At 35.9% G+C, this 22,980-nt stretch overlaps 1 protein-coding gene across 1 annotated transcript; it reads right to left on the bottom strand.

Moving 5' to 3' along the window:
- Positions 1–17,265: 17,265 nt before the first annotated feature.
- On the bottom strand, positions 17,266–17,828 carry LOC149235394 (ribonucleoside-diphosphate reductase small chain C-like). The gene is made up of 2 exons (XM_089461376.1): positions 17,676–17,828; positions 17,266–17,565 (listed from the first exon to the last, which is right to left on the bottom strand). Exons 1-2 carry the CDS (start codon positions 17,753–17,755, stop codon positions 17,376–17,378), a joined length of 270 nt encoding a protein of 89 aa, XP_089317502.1. The 5' UTR covers positions 17,756–17,828; the 3' UTR covers positions 17,266–17,375.
- Between the last annotated feature and the right edge of the window lie 5,152 nt (positions 17,829–22,980).

Here is a 22,980-nt window from a genome sequence, read left to right as displayed (position 1 = left end):
TGGATGTTGTGGGATTATTTATATTGTATTATAATAAATGAAGTTGATTAATGATAGAAAATAGAAGTGTTCTTCTTTCAATACTGTGATAAGGCAGTTTTTTTTGTTGACACTAAAATTTTTAGAGGAGATAATTGTATTATTGTATTGTTCTTTTTATCAAACTTGTTGGATAGACTAGGCATAGCCATAAGAAATGATGTGACTAATTTAAGTTTTGATGATGCGGTGCCTTTATTATTACCGGAGGAGATGCAAAAAGAAACTTGGAAATTTAGAGCACATAGGCTCAATGGGAACTTGTTAAATGATCTCAAAAGGCCCCACAATATTCACCTTTCTCTATCTAGTCGATGAATACCTGCTATAAATATATCCTTTTATCGGGTCATTATTACAAGCTATATGTCATTATTACAAGCTATATGTTTGTCACCTGTATGCAATATGTAGCTCATCTATAATAATTTTTTTGATAACAAAAGTTTTGGGTCCACCTCTCAATCTTGATTTCAAGTAATAGTTGTATGGAAAATGAATGTAAATATCCCTCGAGTATTTTTTTTTCCATCCGATGTGGACTTAACAGAAGAAGTACTCATTTTTACTAAAAAACAAGTTATGGTCTGTACAAACTCTTCAAGGGGGTGGAAATGGAAAATAAATAAAACAATTCAAACCTAAAAGTGGAACCCATCCCTTTGACTGAATTGGGGTAAATTATGAAATGAGAATTACTGCAATAAAAATACACAACATTTAAATGAATGAATACAAATAAATAAAAAAGAGAAACTAGAAAATATGAACACATCTCAAAACTAAAGTCTATAACTATGGGGTTCACATTTTTTAACTTATAAAGTAATTGGTTATAAATGTAACTTTGAGTTAGAAAAATTTATAATTAAAAATACAAATTCAAACATATAGTTATAAATAGAAATGGATTTGAGGATATAGGAGTTAAAAAACTAGATTATAAAGGTGAATATGATTGAAAATTTCTTAATTTAATATCAATCATTTTTATTTACCAATTATTTTTCCCCTTAATTATCTGATTTTAAAAATGCATAGCAATAAACAACTAAATTTGTATTTTCATTAGCCCATGATTACAAATGTTACAATATTACATTTGATCACTAAAACATTGCAATAAATTTTGTCAATTATACTAAAATGTTAATTTTTCTCTTACAACTTACCTATATTATTTAACAATGTTGTAATTTTCATGAAATTCATTGATTTCTATATGTCCTAGTTAACCATTAGTTGAGAAAACTCTAGTGTAATAAACTCTTATGTCATTATAGAGCATACATATTATCTCAAAAGATACTAAGCATGAAAAGTTAGTTTCTCCGCATAAATTTTGAATTATTTAAACGACATTTATGTGACATATTATGTTAGATTGTTTATTACAAAATTGAATTTTTTAAATTAATCATCCTTAAAAATTTACATGATGATATTTTATTATATTATTATTTTTAAATATATAATACTTTATTGTAAAATAATAGACAATTTTGTAAACATATATTATTATAATAGCATTAATCTGTAAAAAATAACTAAGTATAGTTAATATTTCAATATTAAAACATAAGTAACCACATATATATGGATTTAATCAAGTCTAGAGGGGTGGGCAATCATCATAGCAGGGAATTCCAAGGGCTCATAGAGGTTACTATTAGAGAAAACGGTGTGTAGCAAAATAAAAAACAAACACAGCATATAAACTCATACACAAATGACACAGAGGTTTAACGTGGTTCACCCAACCAATCTGGGCTACGTCCACCAAACATAGGCATCGACAATCTTTATTATTAATCTGGAGATTATAAATCATATATATATCCTCACACTCTCTACCACACACCAATATCTATACGGGCATATATTATATAGCTAAGAGAATCTAACTGACTCATAAATCCTCTCACACGAAATATAGGATGCATTAACTCTTTCCCAACAAAATAGAGCTAATATAGCAAGAGATCTTATTGTTGTCACCTACTTGATATTTTTGCCTAATTTATTAAAACTGAAAATCTCAACAATCTCCACCTTGACAACAATTAGCCTGATACCTTGTTTCATTATTATTTTTATCTTTTTTGCAAGCCAAGAGAAGCCAAACACCAACGCAGCTTCTCTAACAAAACTGGTTTCGTGAACATGTCTACACAGTTTTCCTTTGTATGCACCTTTTCAAGAGAGACTCCCCTTTCAGTGATAGCATGTCTTACAAAATGGTACTTTATTGGTATATGCTTAGGTTTACTATGATAGGCCGGATTCTTTGCCAAATGTATTGCACTTTGACTATCACAAAGTAACTTGATGTTGTCCTGTAACCTACCAAACTCACCAAGCAAACCTTTTAGCCAAATCACTTCTTTGCAAGCATGAGAAGCAGCAATGTGTTCTACTTCAGTAGTGGATAAAGCAACAATGTTTTGTAGCTTTGACATCCAGCTAATAGCTCCACCTGCAAGAGTAAAGACATACCCTGAAGTTGACCTTCTCTTATCGAAATCACCTGCAAAATCGGAATCAACATATCCGCAAACAAATTCACTACTCTTATTGTAAGTGATAAAATAACTACTTGTGCCTCTCAAATACCGAAGCACCCATTTCACTGCTGACCAGTGTTCTTTACCTGGATTTTCCATATACCTGCTGACAACCCCAACTACATGTGAAATATCTGGTCGAGTACAAACCATCGCATACATCAAACATCCTACTACATTGGCATATGGAATTTGAGACATATATTCCTTTTCTTCATCTGTATTAGGACATAAACTAGAAGAAAGCTTAAAATGGGAAGCTAAAGGGACTGACACATGCTTCAAATTGTTCATACTAAACCTCAAGAGTATTTTCTCAATATACTTCTGTTGTGATAGCCACAGCTTACCTTTGCTCCTGTCTCTGAAAATCTCCATGCCCAAAATCTGTCTTGCTGCTCCTAAATCTTTCATATCAAATGTCCTTGCCATCTGAGTCTTTAACCTGTTGATTTCTTCAATGCTTTTGCTTGCTAAAAGCATATCCTCAACATATAACACTAAGATAATGAACATGTCATTACTTACTTGCTTAAAGTAAACACAATGATCATATTCACTTCTTATATATTTTTGACTCAACATGAAAGAATCAAACTTCTTGTACCAATGTCGAGGCAAGTGCTTCAGACCATACAATGATTTCTTGAGCTTGCAGGCAAATTTCTTAGTGCGATGCTGAACAAATCCTTCTAGTTGTTCCATATAAATTTCCTCATCTAAATCTCCATGTAAAAATGCAGTCTTAACATCTAGTTGTTGTAATTCTAAATCAAGCAAAGCGACTAATGCTAACACAATTCGAATTGAAACTATTTCAACAACTGGTGAAAATATCTCATGAAAGTCAATGCCTGCTTTCTGAGAAAACCATTTTGAAACCATCCTCGCTTTATATCTGTCCTCCATATCATTCACACCCCGTTTCACCTTGAAAACCCATTTACATCCCACTGTTTTCCTGTCTTTCGGAAGTTCAACCAGATCCCATGTGCCATTCTTACCTAAGGCCATCATTTCGTCCTTCATAGCTGCTTTCCATTTGTCACTTTTCGAACCTTCTATATGTTCCTGATAGCACAGAGGTTCATCGTCATTAGCAGTAAATGCAACTTAAGTAACATAATCATCATACCTTTTCGGAGGGCGTTTGATTCTTGTAGACCTCCTTAAGGATGTTTCTGGTGCTTTCAAAATTGGCTGACTACCATCTGTAGGAACTTCTTCATGATCACCATCTGAGACCTGTTCATGACCTACATCTGAACCCTGTTCATAATCTGATTTTGAAACCTGTTCATGACTAGAATCTGAACGATGGTCATCATGACTATCATTAGAAGTGATGTCAAACTGAATGTGCTGAAAATCAGATACATCATCCTCAAGGATAATTTTAGGGGCGAATGTTCGCCCTTTGGCGAAATTAAGGGGTTTTAAATTTTTAGTGAGCGAATATTTTGTATCAGAGTACATTTTTACAAATCACCTCAAATAGCCCACCTTATTTTAAGGGAGAGGGTAAAAAAGGTAAATTTAGCCCTTGAAATTAGGAGTTACAACCTTCCATTCGCCCATTTTCAAGAATAGGTTTTATTTAAGTGAATCCTATGGGCCAAAGGCCCAAATACCATATTTATAAAAGAGGTATGGTAAATTAATAAAAATATAAATAAATGAAAGGTATGGTAAATAAATAAAACATTTTTTATATTTACTCCATAAGTCACCTTATATACATGCAAGGGTGTAAAGAAATAAAAATATAAGTAAAGTGGAGGTAGGGTAAATAAATAAAATGTCTTTTTATACTTACTCAAAAGGTATGGTAAATAAATAAAAATATAAATAAACTAGACGTATGGTAAATAAATTAAACCTCTTTTTATATTTAGTCCATAACCCTCGTTCTATTTATGAAGCCTCAAGAAAGAGATTTTATTTAAGTGAATCCTATGGGCCAAATACCATATTTGTAAAAGAGGTATGGTAAATTAATAAAAATATAAATAAACGAGAGGTATGGTAAACAAATAAAACAATTTTTTATATTTACTCCATAAATCACCTTATATTTAAGAACATTCAAAAAATGCGTTATATTTAGGTGAAACCTATGGGACAAATACCATGGACTAGATTGTTATTAATACCATGCAAAAAAACATTATTATTAATATAAAAAAAAATGGCACATTGTATTGACCCATGGTATTCACCAAAATGGCACATGGTATTGAACCATGGTATTCACCTGGAATGCAGCCTATTTAAATGGGGGAATTAAACCAACATAGATCCACCTTTACTCTGGATCTACTAACCCCCGAGTGGTATCAAATATAGTGATATGCAAACTAGCATAGAGTGAAAAAATATTTGATCCCTCTCGGGGCTTGGTTAAAATAAAAATCAACTATTAATTTTATTAACTTTTATAAATTACTAATAGTAATTTTTAAGCTCCAGGTTTATGATAACCCATGGTATTAACCCATGGTAATACCATGGTATTCATGTGAGCATAGACTATTTAAAGGGGAAATTCTATCATCTTAGATCCATCTTAATTCTGGGTCTACCAAGTGCTCAGAGGGATAAATAGGTTTCATCCCCCTAAGAGTGGTAGATGTGGAGTTAAGATGGATATCTGTTGTTGGGAAAAGTATCTATTCAGAACGCCCCTATCCCACTCTAAGGTGTGACAGTGCCTTAGCAACAAACAAGGAAAACTACTTGAGTATTCTTCTTTATGAAATGTAAATGAAGAGGAAGGATGTAACTAACCTGTGTCTTTCGCTAGTTTGTTGATCCAATCGCTCCTCTCTTCGATAGCTCCCAGCTCCCTACTCCCTTACCGGCCCAGCTTCACCGAATTCCTGCAAGATCACAGAAGAGAGAAACTACACGAATATATAGATTTACATTCATAAAAAGCTTAGGATCAGATTAAGCTAAACATGCAAATATAAAAAAACATCATTGATACACAGCATGTAGGAGAAACTCAAATAGTTTTATTGATATGATAAGAAAGTCCAAGAGGAGATACAACCAAGTGAGTCCCGATCCAGCATCTACCTCCCAGCAAAGGAATCCCTTCCTCACCTCCAACAAAGCATAAATCACCCAATGCACTAATCTCAATCTCAAACCAATAGCAATTCTCTGCAAAGTACAAAATTCCAGCCTCTGGATCTCTGGGATGAGGGATCCATATATAGATGTAAGCAGAGAGGATGAGTCAGCTTATGTTTAGACTTGTGGCTTCTCTCTGTTAGTTCTTGCTTCGAATTGGAGACTGAGAGCCTCTTACTCATCACTGGTCAAATTCAGTGAGGCAAGTGTCATTGGAGAAGATTCTGGAAGCTTCCATTGTCTCTCCACCTCGTTGAATGATTTCGCCACTTGTCATTTCCCGCTCAACGCACCTGGGTAGTGCATTCAAGTGCGTTGCAACGCACCTAGCCAGTGTATTTGGGTGCTTTGCAACGCAGGCAGCTAGTGGAGCACTTGAATTGATCCTGATTTGACTATTTCTGAGTAGTTTTTGGTGGAGAACTTCTGGGAGAAGCTGTCATTGGTTGACCTTGTTCCTTTAGGGGCAGGAACAACACTTTTAGGGACTTTGGATCCCTTGGATTATGGACATTTCATGCTCAAAGCTGTAAGGCACAAAAATGTCTATAACAATATCGGTTGGTTTTTATGATAATGAAGATATGAAATAGACTTACGAAATTATATTGTAAAAACATCTTAAGGTGAATGGTTAAAGCACAGACATTGGACAAGTATATTTGTATACTTCTGTTTTAAACTGAAACAAATCCAGGGTTAAAAGGAATGGATTGATTACACTAGTCATCCTTCTATAACTTTCCAACATATGCGGTTAAAAGGAATGGATTGATTACACTAGTCATGCTTCTATAACTTTCCAACATATGCTCGAGTAAACAGATTGCAATTTGGGTAATTTTTCTAACTGCAAATAGGAACATACTTGTGTATTGGCAGGGTGGTTACGAGGTCCCTAGAAGTGATGAATTTGAATTTTTCGTGGTTTTATATATAGTATTAGATTTTTTCTCATGCTTTCTGTGAATGACACAGGTGAATTTTATCCTACACCCACTGGTTATCGATATGTAATTTCGGTAATTTTGATTTCAAAAGATATTTTAAAGAAATGCAATGATTTCATTTGTGTATTCAATAAACACAAGATTTTATAATTGAGTAAAATATTCGCCATTCCTGGTGAGAGATTCGCCAAAAAATTATATTTACATATTATATTATTGTTAAAATCGCCTTCCAATTTTCCTATATACCATAGAGATTCGCCCATTTATTATATATATAAATTTAGGGGGGATTCTTAAAATTTTCCCTGATCATCCTATTTCAATTTATTATCTACATCTAACTGTACAAGAGAGGATTCATCAAAATTTACGTCTCTGTTGATGATGATTTTGCGGGTAGTAGGATCCCACAATCTAAATCCCTTTGTTCCATCACCATATCCAACAAAGATATACCTATTTGATTTTGGATCTAATTTAGTTCACTAATGTTTAGGCACTAGAGCATATGCATCACAACCAAACACCCTGAGTTTAGAATAATCACAAGGGTGACCTTTCCATATATCTTGAGGAATCTTGCAACCTATCGCTGTCGATGGTGACCGATTTATCACATAACAAGCTGTAGCCACCGCTTCTGTCCACAATTCCTTTTGCAAACCAGTGTTACTCAACATACTCCTTGCTCTTTCTAAAAGAGTCTTATTCATGCGTTCAGCAACTCCATTTTGCTGAGGAGTATAAACAGTAGCCTTATGTCTCTCGATCCCTGCATCCTTGCAATAGTTTTCAAACTCCTTGGAGGTAAACTCACCACCATTGTCAGTTCTTAAACACTTTATAGTTCTACCAGTTTTCTACCAATGCTCTAAACTACTTGAAAACCGTAAGAACATCAGACTTCCTTTTCAACATGTAGACCCACACTTTCCTAGAAAAGTCATCAATAAACGATACAAAATATGACGAGCCACCACACGAGGTTGTAGGTGCTGGACCCCAAACATCTGAATGGATATAATCAAGTATTCCTTTACTAGTATGTTTGCCTGTTTTAAACTTTTGTTTACCTTGTTTGCCAAACAGACAATGTTTACAGAAATCTAACTTTCCATACCTTAGATTAGGAAGTAACTTGTGATTAGCCAAAATCTTTAACCCTCTTTCGCTCATATGGCCCAACCTTTGATGCCATAGGCGAATGGAACTGCTATCATGTTCAGACACCGTAGACACATGAACTGACCCTGTTCTTCCTTCTAACTGAAATATATTTCCTACCTTCTTAGCTTTCATTACTAGTAAAATACCTTTGTAAATTTTCATTACTCCACCTTGAATTACAGTTTTATATCCATTTGTGTCAAGTGCTCCTAGTGAAATTAGATTTTTCCTTAAATCTGGTACATGTCTTACATCAGTTAACATTTTAGTTGTCCCATCAAACATTTGCAGCTGTATACTCGCTATTCCCACAATATTAGATGTGACATCATTACCCATGTACACGACTCCATCATTAATTGATCTATACGTCTCAAACCATTCTCTATGAATACACATGTTGTTTGATGCACCAGAATCTAACAACAAATGTTGATCATGATTTGACAAATTAACTCATAACACTTCGTCGCTCATACCTAAACTAGATGCCGAACCTGTATCTGTCGTGTTTGCTTCCTTCTTCTCTATCGATGAAGCTTCTTTGGAAGTTTGTTGTCGCTTCCAGCAATCCTTCTTCAAATGCCCCGATTTGCCACAAAACCAGCACTTTACTTTACTCTTCTTCCCTTTCGATTTTGAACGCGAGTCGCTGTGCTTACCAGGGCGTCTTTCTCTAGAACGACCTCTAGCCATCATTGCCTCTGATGTAGAGGTGTCAGCATTCGACCTCTTCCTTGTCTCCTCGGACAACAAAGCTCCAACGACATCATCAAATTCAATGGTTTCTGATGAACTAAGACTTATAGAAGTAACAAAATGATCCCATGACTCGGGCAACGAGCACAATAAAGTTATGGCTTTATCCTCGGATTCAAATTTTACTTCTATACTTTCTAATTGCACCAGTAGAGTATTAAAAACATTCAAATGATCAGTAATCGATGTACCTTCCTTCATTCACAAACTGTATAGCTGCCGCTTCAGGAGAATTCGATTTGTCAAGGATTTCGTCATGTAGAGCTTCTCAAGCTTCGACCACAGGCCTGCAGTTGTTTTCTCTGACACGATATTAAACAACACATCATCCGCCAAACACAGCCGAATAGCACTCACTGCTCTTTCGTCCATCTCGGCCCACTCATTATCGATGATGTTGTATGGCTGTTTGGATTTGCCCAACAACGCCTTAGCCACGCCTTGTTGTACCAGCAAATCATGCATCTTTACCTTCCAGATCTCGAAATTGTTTTTGCCATTAAACTTCTCGATTTCAAACCGGGCACTCTGAGTTTTCGCCATCTTGTATCAACCAAAAACAATCTCCAATTCCAACTAGTTAATCAATTAAATAAAGATTTAACACACAATGCCTTCGCCTTCTATCAAAAAAATGCTCTGTTGTACCAAACTGCAATTATAAAATAAAAAACCAAAAACAATTGTAGTTTTACCAACGCAGTTGGCGCGTTGGCGCTATCCTAACAGCAGACAATCCGCGCCGGAGAGAAAAACGCGTAGAGTGCCGAAATTGGCGCATCTATTCCCTTCGGATCTGCCCTGATCAGGATCTTGGCACAGTGGCGCAACTAATAAAGTCAGATCCGCACCTGTTCCAGTGTTTTGGTGCGACTGTTTTTGAAGAGAAAGTGCCAACAGCCACGCTCCACCTCCACGCAGCAGTTTTCAGCGATTTCTGGAAAAACACGCATAGCACTACAAAACTCCACCTACAGCGATCCGTTCACACACATGCACTTGCTCCAACACGCTCAACCTTCAGTTTTTGACCGATTTGACAACCTTCAGAACTCGCAGTTCGAAGATCATTCTAGCGCTATTCGAAGATAATTTTAAACGCAATAACACCATCCTATCGTCGGCACCAAGTTTGACGTTAATTACCCGGCGGATATTTTGGCCGAAGATCCCTGCAATTAATTGCCATGATGGGCTCTTTGACCACGGGCTCTTTCACTGGAACGACGAAGAGCCACACTACCGCTACCGTTTTGCGTGCACAGCTACCGTTTCAACCACGCAGTTCCAAGGCCATCACTCAACAGTGCAATTGCATGTTTCAATTGCTGCCTGGTGTCTATCCTACGCGGCAATTCGCTCTGTTAAACTTGTGCACGCAGGATCTCGAGTCCACAGCACTGAGCGCAGTTCAGCGCGTTGGTACAACACGCACCTCCAGCAGACTTGGGCCCGCCACTCCTCCACTGCGCCACTCCTCTAACTCGCTATGATACCACTTGTTAGAGCAAACGGTGCACAGCAAAATAAAAAACAAACACAGCATATAAACTCATACACAAATGACACAGAGGTTTAACGTGGTTCACTCAATCAATCTGGGCTACGTCTACCAAACATAGGCATCGACCATCTATATTATTAATCAGGAGATTACAAATCATATATATATCCTCACACTCTCTACCACACACCAATATCTGTACGGGCATATATTATATAGCTAAGAGAATCTAACTGACCCATAAATCCTCTCACAACAAATATAGGATGCATTAACTCTTTCCCAACAAAATAGAGCTAATATAGCAAGAGATCTTATTGTTGTCACCTACTTGAGATTTTTGCCTAATTTATTAAAACCGAAAATCTCAACAGTTACACGCACTGATTCATTTCCATTCGACCTGAAAATTCATCATCACCATCACCAGTTTTAGCTTTAGCAGAATCAGAATAAGAAACAACAACAGTTGGGTTGCACAAACTTCATGGTTTCTGATGGGGGGCGCCTGGGTGGTTATTCGCCAGCTAATTCTAGTGTTTCAAAACCAGTCTCAATTTTTTATGCAAGAGATTCAGTTGAAAGGGTTGCGCGTGCCTCCATTATCTAGCCCTTTCACCCCTTCAAAACTGTAGGTATTGTGAGGATAGACATTGTGTATATCACGTTTATCGTGTATATATTGATCTTAATCAACAAGTTCTAGCCATGCAAGTTCTAGTTATTTTAAAATGATAATAATAATTGTGTTACAATATTAAAATATAATTAATTAATATTATTATTAAATAATTAAGTTATATTAGATATTTTAAATTAAATAATATTAAATAATATTTAATATTAAATAATAATTAATATAAATTAATACTTATTATTAAGTATATTGATATTAATAATATTTTTATTGTAAAAAAAAAATTTAATTATTTTTTTATTGTTATATATTTACTAATGGTAGATACAAATGAAGCTTTAGATTATACCAAACACATTAATATTTTTAATGTGGTTGTGTTATGAAACAATATTTTGTATAATGACAAATATTTTAATATACAATAAAATATTATATTTAAAAAAATTAACAATCTAAATATTATCAAAATAGTTTTGTCTATTTTATTATAGTATATAAAAAATATTATCAAAATAATTTTGTCTATTTTATCCATCCATCATAATTTGTTTTTATTTGGCAAATAAAGTGAATTTCTTTTACTCTCCAGTAAAATTTAAATCCTTCGAGTACATCTGCTCTTAACTAAATTTTCCAGGTAAATATTCTATGTGATTAAAAAAATACAGAGATAAAATGTAAACTCACTTTACTAAAATAAATAAATGAAAAACATTATATAGAGTATATAACTTTATTTTAATATTTCATATTACAATATATATAAATATATAATGTGGTTTTAATTTATATTAATAAAACATTTTTAAAAAATATTGTATAATTATTTAAATTAAGATGCCATAGGACCATTGATTGAAAGTTCCTTCGTGATGTCTCTGTCAACACGCAGAGACATCGATCAGGGATGAGATGGACAGAGGGAGATGAAAAAGATTGTTAGAAAGAACAGAGAGCCTTTGTAGGTTAAAGAGTTTGATTCCCAGCGTCTAGGTAGCAGTAAAATCATACAATCCATTAAATTGCACAAAATTAAATCATCATAGCTAGGGTTTGGAAGCCATTTTTACAAGCAGTCTTGAAAAATTGGGGAAACAAGTTGCGAAAAGCATTGAGTATCTTCAATTAAATATTCTCGGAAAATATGAGGGTTCGAATATAATTTTTACCAGCAATTTAAATGCTCTCTGGCAATTCGGTAAAGAAGTTTCCAGAAATGTTGAGGATTTTAACCTTCTGAATGGATCGAGGGTTCTCAAATTCACCACACTCGTCACGGATTCGGGCAGACAATGCACCAAGAAATTAATATTGCAAACAAAATCAGCTGGATGCGATCAAGAAAGTTGATATAATATTGCCGTATTTACTACCATCATATTGCTATTAGAAAGGTCAAATTTGGCGATGGTCGACAGCTTCTGTTATTAGAAAGGTCAAATTTAGTGATGGTCGACAGCTTCTGTGCTCAGTCTGGCAAGTTAAAAGGTACAAGTCCGTTAAGTTCGTGGAGAAACTGTTGAGGATCTTGAAATTGCTGAATTCTCACAATTTTTAATAATTCTGTCATACGTTTGATAGAATTCCTCAAGCTGTATAACAGATCCGTGTAGAGACTTCTCTTCTTCTGCAAGTCTTTTCGCCTCGGCCTCCATTGCATCCTACATTATTTAATCCATGCAATTTATTTATGATGCAAATATGTAAAACTAGAATGCCTAAAAGAAAGAATTGAGTGTGAGTTAGGCCGACCTTAGCTGCCTTGCAGAGCGAAATATCCATGACGGCATTTCGCGACTCTTTTATAAGATCATGACTCGGCCCAGTTCCCAGGCTTCCTTCCTCTGCTGCAGCCGCTGCCACTTTCTGTTTAGACCTCTGGAATTCAAAAAGCAGAGAGGCCCTTGAGAGAGAGGACAGCCGCATCGTAGGCTCTGGCAGTGACCTTTGCAGTGGAATATGAGCCCGGAAGAAGATCCTCTACTACTCTTCTTTCTCGCTTTCTTGCTGGAGACTTGGCATTCTCTGCGTTCTGAATCCTGATTGCCGTGGCGGCCAATCAACACGTTGTGAATTCATTGATTGACTAATGGATTTATCCCAAGTCGATTGATGAATGCTCAGACAACCAATTACTCGTGCAACCAATTGGGCTTCCTTGATTTACTGACGGATTTATCATAATCCATCGGTGAATGCTCAGACAATAGACTCTCGTGAGAGATACGCAACTATGGGCCTGTGAGAGTGGGGAGACAAGAAGAGCGAAATTTGAGTTAGGTCTGTAGCTTTTCTTACGGTTTTATATATATATATATATGCAGTTTTTCTTACACTTTTAAATATGTGTATGTTTGTGCGTATTTATACATATATGTATATATGTTCAAATTATGTGTATATATTCAGGTATGTATGTATATATTCAAATATGTGTGTATATATTCAAATATATGTGTATATGTTCAGATATCTGTGTGTATGTTCACCTATGTGTGTATATCTTCAGATATATATATGTGTATATCGTTTGCGGAGATGCTCGAGTGTGTATATGTTGATATGTGTATCGTTCGCATGCGGAGATGGTGGGGTGTGTATGTGTTGATGTTTAGGACATGCCTGGCATCGTGTGGGTATGCGGATGACCGCGTTGCTGACTTGGACGCCGCTCAAAATATATACGTGCTTCTGACACTGGGGTTACACTTTAGGGTTGGGTAGCCATGAATATTTTATTGTCAACGTTTATTCTTAATACAACTATATGTATAAATTTCGTTTCGTTAATGTGACGTGGGAGAGAAATTACGCGTGGCCCAATTACGTAGAGATTAGGGCCTTTTAATAAGACTGTTATAGTTATCGTTATTTATAGTTATGCGTTTAAACAGAGACATGAGGGTATAATTGATACGAAAATCTATTTCTTATAAACTAGCAATTGTTTCAAGAGGTACAAAGAGAGGTCCATAGGATTATTAAATTGGAATTGTTGAATTTTTTAGAAGAGTTAATTGGTTTGTGGAAAATCTTGTTTTCTTGCATTGGATCATTGTGCAATTACTTTTTTTTAGATGTTTTGTTTATATCTATATTACAAGGAACACGTTGAATGTATTATTTCATTTCTGCTCTCTTTACTAATATTTTTTTCGTGCTTTTTCTTGATCAATTTGATGAAATATTCCATTATCTTTTGGTCAAAGTCCTCACCTGCGTATTAGTGTACATCCCGATAAGTTCAAAGCTCGAAAGCCAACCAAAAAAGTCAATGATAACCAGTGTGCACATATTCAAATTCATAATGTAAAACAACACACTTTAGAGAGATTACCTCCAAGATGGGTATCACCGTTTTAGCCAAAAGCTCAAAAACTCTGTTGTCAATAGTCAGAACACTGACATTAAACGTGCCTTCGCCAAGATAAAAAAACAACAATATTTTTCTCTCCACCCTTCTTGTCCAAGCCATAAGTTATTGCTACAGTTGTGGGTTCATTGATAATATGAGCTACATTCAAGCCAGCAATAACACCAGCATCCTTCGTTGCTTGGCACTGTGCATAAGTAAAATAAGTTGCGCAAGCCCACAAGTTAACAGTCACAATGCAGTCAACAATTGGTTACCCACAACCTCATAAAAAAAAAAAGGTTGAAAAGAAAGCATACTAGGGACAGTGACCATAGTGTCCTTTATAGTCTTGCAAAGGAATGCTTCTGCAGTCTCCTTCATCTTAGTCAAAATCATAGCACTGATTTCCTCAGGGCTAAATACCTTTGTCTTTCCATCTCGTACGTGAACTTGAATATAAGGTTTCCCATTTTTGTTCACAGTCTTGTATGGTACCAGTTTCATATCCTTTTGAACTTCTTTGTCTTCAAACCTATATAAAACAATTGTTTTCATTTAATTGTGCTCATCAAGTAAAAGTTTTAAATCATTTTCTTGAAGTTTGGACAGGGCAGAAATAAAATCTTGATCTGACCCCAACCAGAATGTTGCTCGACCCCTGACTTAACCTGCCAATTTCATGACTGGCACCTTTGTGGGTTCAATATCAAGGCGAGAATTGGACTTGCAATAAATATAATTGTCTAATAAATGGGCAAATCAAAGATCAGCGTACTTACTTTCTCCCAATGAATCTCTTGACATCAAAGATGGTTCATTCGGCATCGGGCAAAACAAAGAAGCAGAATTTAAACCAAATGAGGGGAAAGAAAATAGGATCTGCGACTTAGTAATTGCAACAAGCTCCTCGCTGAGCCACTTCCGATTCGAAGGCGGCTTAAGCAAGCTCGCATACTGTTGGAGATCCCTGGTATCCTTGTGGATACACTTGCCAGCCTTCTTCCTGGCCAGCGCAAATACGACAGCATCCATACCATCCTTATTCATATAAACCTCGATATTGACCTCATCCTTACAAGGCACTATAGAATTATACATCCTCGAGATCAGAGCAGCAGCAACTGGAAGAAGAGTTTGCATAGCAGCGCGTTCGTTCACTTTGGGGCGTATAGGTAGTCGAGGGTATTCTCCATATTCATTATCTCTGCTATTCCAGTTCAATAGGAATATTTTTTGAAATCTCTGTTTTAAGCTTAATTGAATGCAGAGAATGAAATGGTCATAACTGGATCTGCGTATTACATACCACGACTTGAATGTATATAAATGTATTGATCATATTGTAGATTGCCCATCCACCTTAACCACAAGGTTTATATTAATTCAATCACCCTAATACTATATATATATATATATATATATATATATATATATGTGTGTGTGTGTGTGTGTGTGTGGAAAGACTGAGTATTGAATTATTTTTTTGATTTTCTGAGAGAAGTTTTAATTTGGTATATGATGGTGTTCTCACTTGAGGTTGAATTTATTATTAAGTAATATGAATGTGTTTACTTCACAGTATATAATTTGGTGACTCAAGTAGTTGTATTCTTGGTGAATTCCTCGTATATCCCATGGCCATTGGATACACTATTGGTGATTTCTTGGTACATCCCATGGCTATTGGATACATTATTGGTGAATTCCTATATACTAATATTAGAGTGATAGTGACTACATTTCATCATTACCAAAGAAGATTATTAGAAAGTAAAGTCATTTCTCTTCAGCAAAGCAAGCTCCTCCATCCATAGCTCAACCCATTCAACCTAAAAAGGGCTCTGGTACTCTATTAATTCAACTACCTAAATTCTTATTTCAACAATTATTCTTTGGTCAACACACCTAGTTCCATTAATCATATAAATTATTAAGTCGGTTTTTTCTTCTGAGCCAACACTCCATTGCCTCATAGAAATATATCAAGGGCACTGATCTTTATTTCTCAGAACTCTGTTCTGCTGATGCCAAATGATGCCAAATCCCACATATAGCAGACAAGTGTTGAGTAATTTCATGGGCATTTAATGATAGAACTCATGAATCTTATTTCTAACATACATTGTTCGAGGCTCCAAGTCGTGATTGTTATTAAATTGCTAATTTAGTTTGCTTATACGCTGTTTGGTGAAATGCCAATATGAATTGGCTTATATAAACATCATTCACTGGTATTCGTTGCATTATGATCATAGACCTATGACTACTTACCAAAGAGTATGTTTAATGGCCTTAAGTCATAATATATCATTATAGGGTGTTTATTCAAGGTCCTTGGCGCCAAATCCTGATATTAGGGTTCAATTCCAGGCTACATACAAAGAAGAAGTGGGTAGCTTATAAATTTTCAAATGGCTCAAGAATTGAATGCTAGGGAATTTTGTTTATTATCTTACTGGCAAAAAATTTGCTGTTTGTTGTGCATAGATCCTGAAATAATTGCCTCAGATGTATTAACGATCATGAAAATTGACATGTATGCTAGGGAAATTTGTTTATTATCTTACTAGTAAACAAGTTTCTGTTTGTCGTACATAGATCCTGAAATAATTGGCTCAAATGTATTAACAATCATTAAAATAAAATAAAAAAGAAATTTAATTTTGAAACCCCAAATGCATTCATTCTCATTAAAAAACCTTTTGTACAAGCAGAAAGGGCCACCCTTAACCTAAAGGAATAGTCCAATCTAATTAATCAAAACAATGGAAGAGATAGGATTGATTTTGAAACTTCAAATGCCATCAAAATTTCACTCGATGAAAATCTTTGTACAAGCACAATGGGCCACCATCCTTTCCCTCCCAAGATGGGGAGGTTAATTAATCAAATTTCAAAAATCTGCATCCAATTTAAATATATGGTTTCCCTCCATGTTGCCCAAACCAGACATAACAGAGGCCTTTTGGCATTCCCCAAATCTTTTTCCAAAGAAATTTTCTTTCCCTCTACACATTCATTGAATAGAAACCCAATTAAAATTACAAATTTCTAAGTAAATACAAACAAATAGGAAATGTAATCAACAATAAAAACCAAATACTTACTGAAGAGAGATCAGCTCCATCCAGTCAAATGGATTTTGTGCATTATACACTTTGCTATACCCCAATGCAACCTGAATTGCCAACAGAGAGATTGCCCAATTAAATTGGTAAAACATTACATCATGTGCATGTACGATACAAAGCCCTACTTATTCCTGACAATGACAAATGCATACCAGAATCCTGTCAGCAACAAAGTCAATGCACTGACTCATGAGTTTAGCATTCATCCCAACAAGATCACATGGGATAGCATCACAAACAAACTCCCGTTCAATCTCAACAGCATCACAAACTATCTCCTTAACTCTCTTTTCACTGAGTTTATGATTTAGCAAGCTACAAAACAAGCTAAATCTCAATATAAACCTTTAAGAAAAAAAATAACAAATCAAATTTGAAATTATCAATCAAATCTAAATACTCAAGCCCCAACCAAATTAGCATACCTGTAGAACAAGCAGGCAAAATCGCAGTGAAGGCCTTCGTCCCTTGAAATGAGCTTATTTGACAAAGTTAGGCTCGGCATTAGACCATTGTTTCCATCACCAAAGTTAGAATATCGTTTTTTCTTACTTTTCAAGCTGTTAATTCCAAGGGTATTCTTTGTGATGACTTGATGGCCCACATCACATCTGAATATTAGAATTTTTTTATAGGGTAAGCGGGGAGGCAAGGGCTAACGAGTCTGTCCTAGGGCATTAAATGCCTGCTTAAATGCCCCCTCGATAGCCCGATAACACACTGCCATTATTTTTTATTTATCTAGTCACAACACGCGTGTTATCGGGCTATCGAGGGCACATGTAAGCAGGCATTTAATGCCCTATGGCAGGATCGTTAGCTCTTGCCATGAATAAAACACATTTGGATGGAAGTCCAGATATCTAGTTCAACTTAAGGATCGACTATCAGCTACATCTTCTGCACCGCTGTGTGTTTCTGTAAAGTACTATCATCTTGTTGGAAGATGTTGTCATTAATATAAAAAGGTAAATGCTGTCATTGATGTGAAAAGGTGAATGCCGTGAGCAGCTTGTTGAGCAGTAAAACCACAGGCGTACTCTTAAAATAGGCACAAAATTGTATGGAAAATGTTAAACCCTCAAGACTGGTCAAAATACATTGTGCAAAACAGATGTCAGATGAGACGCATGCGCCAACAATGCCCAGGAAACGACATGACTGTAAGTATTCACATCAGAGATTCAGTAGATCAGCAATACCCAGAAACAGGGGTTAAATTTGACGGGTGACCCTACCCGTCAAGGAATTTTTTTATGACGTTTTTATTTTTAAACTGCCCATCATATGACTTTTAAAATTTATTTGTACAAGTTTTATCTAATTTCAAATTGTACTCATAATTGTTTAAATTTTTCATTTTTTGTTGTACAATTGGGCTCAAGTCTCATTGCTACACTTTGTTTTGAGACCTGCTGATCATGAATCCCTGCCAATTGTATGCGGCTTTTTCACAGAGGATGACAACTTCTGATCACAAAACTTCAAAGCCAAAATACGCGTTAATCCACAGTTGCTCTGGTGGGGTTACTGGTTCTCGGTATGGCATCACTTTGGACATACGGCAAGGAATGGAGAAATTAAAGCAACGTATAGTGACAGAATAAAAGTAGATCATCACCGACAGCATTCCATATTTTTATTATGTTTGCATATATGCATTTCCATTCTAATATATTTTTATTATGTTTGCATGTATGGATTTCCATTCTAATAAAATATATACCGCAAAATCTGCCAGAAAGGAAAAGTTTAAAATTGTTTTGAATATTAGTCTCTAAGAAATCGGTCATGGTCCTCCAATAACCAACGCAACGTGCGAATTTGAACTATTTTAGGCATCATATTTGGTATATGATAAGCGGCGTGCACATTCAAACAAACTTCACCGAGCATTTTTATAAAGTAGTAATTTATTTAGTGTATATACTTCCCCTTTTTTGGGTGAAGAGTCCAACTTATAAATATTCAACCCAACTTTTCTCTAAAATTTTTAATCGTGTTCTGATTATAATAGAAATAATTCTGATAAGGTAGAAAGGGCGATGTCATAGATTGGGAGGACCATAAAAGTGCTGGTGAGATGATCTAAAAGAACTCTATAAAGTAAAAAAAACTCAAGATATGGACTCAAAGCAGATCACATGTGAAGCAATCCGGATTGAAATTTAATATAATATAGTTTATGATAATGAAATATAATTGTATCCCCAGAGAATAGACAAATTGACCAATCTGAAAGGTATATTTGGTAAGATAATACAAGTATCATGACCACCGTCGAATATATATATATATATACACAGAATTGCTCAATTCTGTGTTGAAATTCATATGTTTACATTGACACAGACAATCAGACAGCTCTACGTTACATATATCAGAATGTTCACATTAAAAGCAAGCCTATCAGGAACAGGTGAGATAGTACCTTAAGGCTTTGATCAAGCGAGGCAGCTAATTGCGCGCCATTGGAAGAGGCTGAGGCCGTATAAATACATGTCTTTAGACTTTCCTCCTACATCTGCAGAGACAGGTCATTATTGTTTTTCATTTAAAAACTACAGAGACAGAGTGAGGATATTCATTGTTTTGTGCTATTTTTTTTATGCAGGTTGACATATTAGCAATATTCAAATAAAACCAAGTTATCTGAAATTATTAGGGATATTCAAATAAAACCAAGTTACCTGAAATTACTAGTGGGTAGTCTATAAATGACAGGCTTTCACTCCTTTCAAATATTTCTAATTCTTAGACAATTAACCTATTTCTTTAAATATGAAAAAAAAAACGATAAAAATTAACTAGCGAAAACAGTCTTAAACCCAATTTTACATTTCAACTAAATATTGCCATTGTACTAAAATATCACGAAACCTCTAAAAAGAAATGAAAAACCTCAGTAAACTACACCCTGTGATTCTGTGCTGTCATTGTCAAAAGTAAACCTCACCTTGTAGCTCGGCCGGATCGTAAGCAGAGTCTGTGGTTCACTATCGAAATAAATGGGAGAAATTGCAGATGAATGGGCAGATTCTCGCTCGCGCCAGCCACGATTCTCGCTCAAACAGCAGCCAAATACGCCAAACAGCAGCCCATGCTATCTATATGACAGAGGCGAGAGCAGAGCAAGTCACGGAAAAAGCTCCAACGGATTCAAGCGGAGAAGGGGAGACTCGGAGAGCTTTTACGAAGATAAAGCTGGAAATATTTCAGTGGTCCGGGCGTATGATGGCCTATGGGGAGCGTTTGAGTACCTCTCAGGCATGCACACAGTACAGACAAACTGTTCCTTGTCTTAGATAGACCATATCTGATTGTGTGATTTCACTCGAGCGCAGCGCGCTGGACACCATCAACCAAATTTAATAATGCCATTAACAGCTCTCAGTGGATTGTAAATGCTCCAGGCTCAGAATTTATTTCAATTCGTGAAAGTTGGTGGACCGTGGACGCGTCACGCCAACTTACAGCATACAGCCACAGACTAGTACTACAGTCACTTCATTCCTATAGGCTATTACCGACGGTCCGATCCCGACTTGGAAGTTGGATGTTAAATATATATATAATATATATATATCAAAAAATTATTAAAAAAAAACTTAAAACTTTTGCCCGTCAAATTGACGGTTTTAAAAATTAATAGCGAGTTACGGTTGACGTGGATATTTGAAATGTGAACGTATTTTACGGGTAAAAGAGCTAAAAACAGGCAGACGGGCGTCAAATTTAACCCCTGCCCAGAAATGTTAAATGGCGGTGAACTCACATCAGAATTCGTGCAATCACAGTGTTCATTCAAAGCACAATATTATCATTCGAAGTATAACCATCAGAACATTTATTTAGCATTCCAGATTGCAAGGCTATGTAAAACACCCAGTGTGTTGGTCCATGTGTCAATAAGACGTATCTTTGTCCTCTATTGTTTGCACAAAAAACTAGATTATGGCCTAAGAAAAGGAGGGAATTTGGACCTGTAAAAGAGACCAGAACTTAGCCTGTAGCAGGCCCAGCAACTAGGCCTTGAGGTCCTTGTAATTTGGCCCCAAGGGCCTTGCAATTCGGCCCAGTGTAACAGAACTCAGGCCTGTAAAATTCATGGTCGCCAACAAGCCCTGGCAATATCGGCGCCCGCTTGCATAAAACTTGAAGACATTTTGTCCTTTCAGCAACAGGGGAGTATCGTTTCCGTCCGGTACCTAATAGATTAAAATTTTTCTCAAAGATCCCGTCCTTCGTTGCAAATTGCACCACCCAGGCTAGGGTGATCTGCTCGTTTTGCTTAATAGATAAAACGTAAAATTCTATAATATCTGTAATGGGACTTTGAGCCTATCTCTTGAATTCTGTGACTACTGTCAGTAAATACTAGGTTGAGTCATATGGCTTAATTCCTAGTGTGATATATTATACTCCGAGGCTATCTCTTGAAGTCTGTGACTACTGTCAGTAAGTACTAGATTGAGTCATATGGCTTAATTCCTGGTGTGATATATTATACTTCATAGTCACCATCTGTCAGAGGGGGTATTTATTGTGGGCTCTTTGTATCGGGTATTATCATTTATGGATATATAAGACTCAGACACGTTGGCCCAGGAGGCGTTCATTCAATTTTTCAACCACCCTTTGAACATCTACTTATTTTTGCTGGTTCCATACCGGTATATGTCTTCCCGAAGACGGTACTTTTGTGTTTGTTTTTGAACTTCACCACACTATACTATACTATATTGGTTTGTGGATGCTCCTTACTGTGTTGTTATGGTTTTAGATGAGTTGTTTCGATATAGTTACTCTTTGGACGCAACATAGTTACTCTTTGGACGCGACCTAGAATCTACTACCGGTCACTATCTGCAGGTATGTCAATTACTCACTGGCTTTTTTTTTTATCGGTAGTGGTATGTTCGAATGTCACAGGTCCCTTGAAGGTTGTTGCGTATTTGTCTGGGAAGCAATTGTTTTGGCGATTGTTTAACAACTATACTGTTTTTATGCCTTGTTTTGGGAATGTTCCTTAAATTCTGTGAGTGGTTTTTGTGGTCTGAGCTTGTCCATATTCTGGTGCTTACTGTTATATGCATCTATATTTTATGTCTTATTTTTACTATCCATTTCTAGACCACTCAACATTGCTCACATGCATCCGGATATTGAGTACTTTCTATGCCATTGTTTTTCTTCCTCACTTGAAGGTTGTTGGCTGCCACTGAATCCTCGGGATGTGTCCCGCAGGGATGGAATTTAATTTGATGGTCAAATTTTCTTATTACTGGATGATTTGCTTGTTAAAACTTGAAAAAATTGCGTAAAGCTAAAGATAGTTCCTTAAAACGGTCAAGACCGCCCTGGGAGGTGTGAAAAATTTGAGTGAGTCTGCTTTGAAATTGCAACCTTGGTGGCGAGGCTAGCTTAATCTGCTGTGTCAACTCCACCATTACTGTCTGTGGCTTCTGCTCTCTCTTAGTCTGGTGTGTCAAGTCCACCATTACTGTCTGTGACTTCTGCTCTCTCTTAGTCTGGTGTGTCAAGTCCACCTTTACTGTGTGTAGCTACCGCTGTCCTTTTCTGCTGTCTTTTTAAATATAAACAGGATTATCCAAGGGATAGAATTTGATGAGCAGGATTATCCCAGGGATAGAATTTGATGAGCAAGTTGCTTGATAATTTTTCGGTTAATTATAATGAAATTTTTTCTTGTTAGTTTATATCTTATAT

Source organism: Pinus tabuliformis, chromosome 8, assembly GCF_031772625.1.
Source record: "Pinus tabuliformis cultivar Carrire ecotype Pingquan chromosome 8, CPIR1, whole genome shotgun sequence".
Classification (NCBI taxonomy): domain Eukaryota; kingdom Viridiplantae; phylum Streptophyta; class Pinopsida; order Pinales; family Pinaceae; genus Pinus; species Pinus tabuliformis.
The sequence above is the reverse complement of the archived record's forward strand: the minus strand, read 5'-3'. Positions and strand labels throughout refer to the sequence as shown.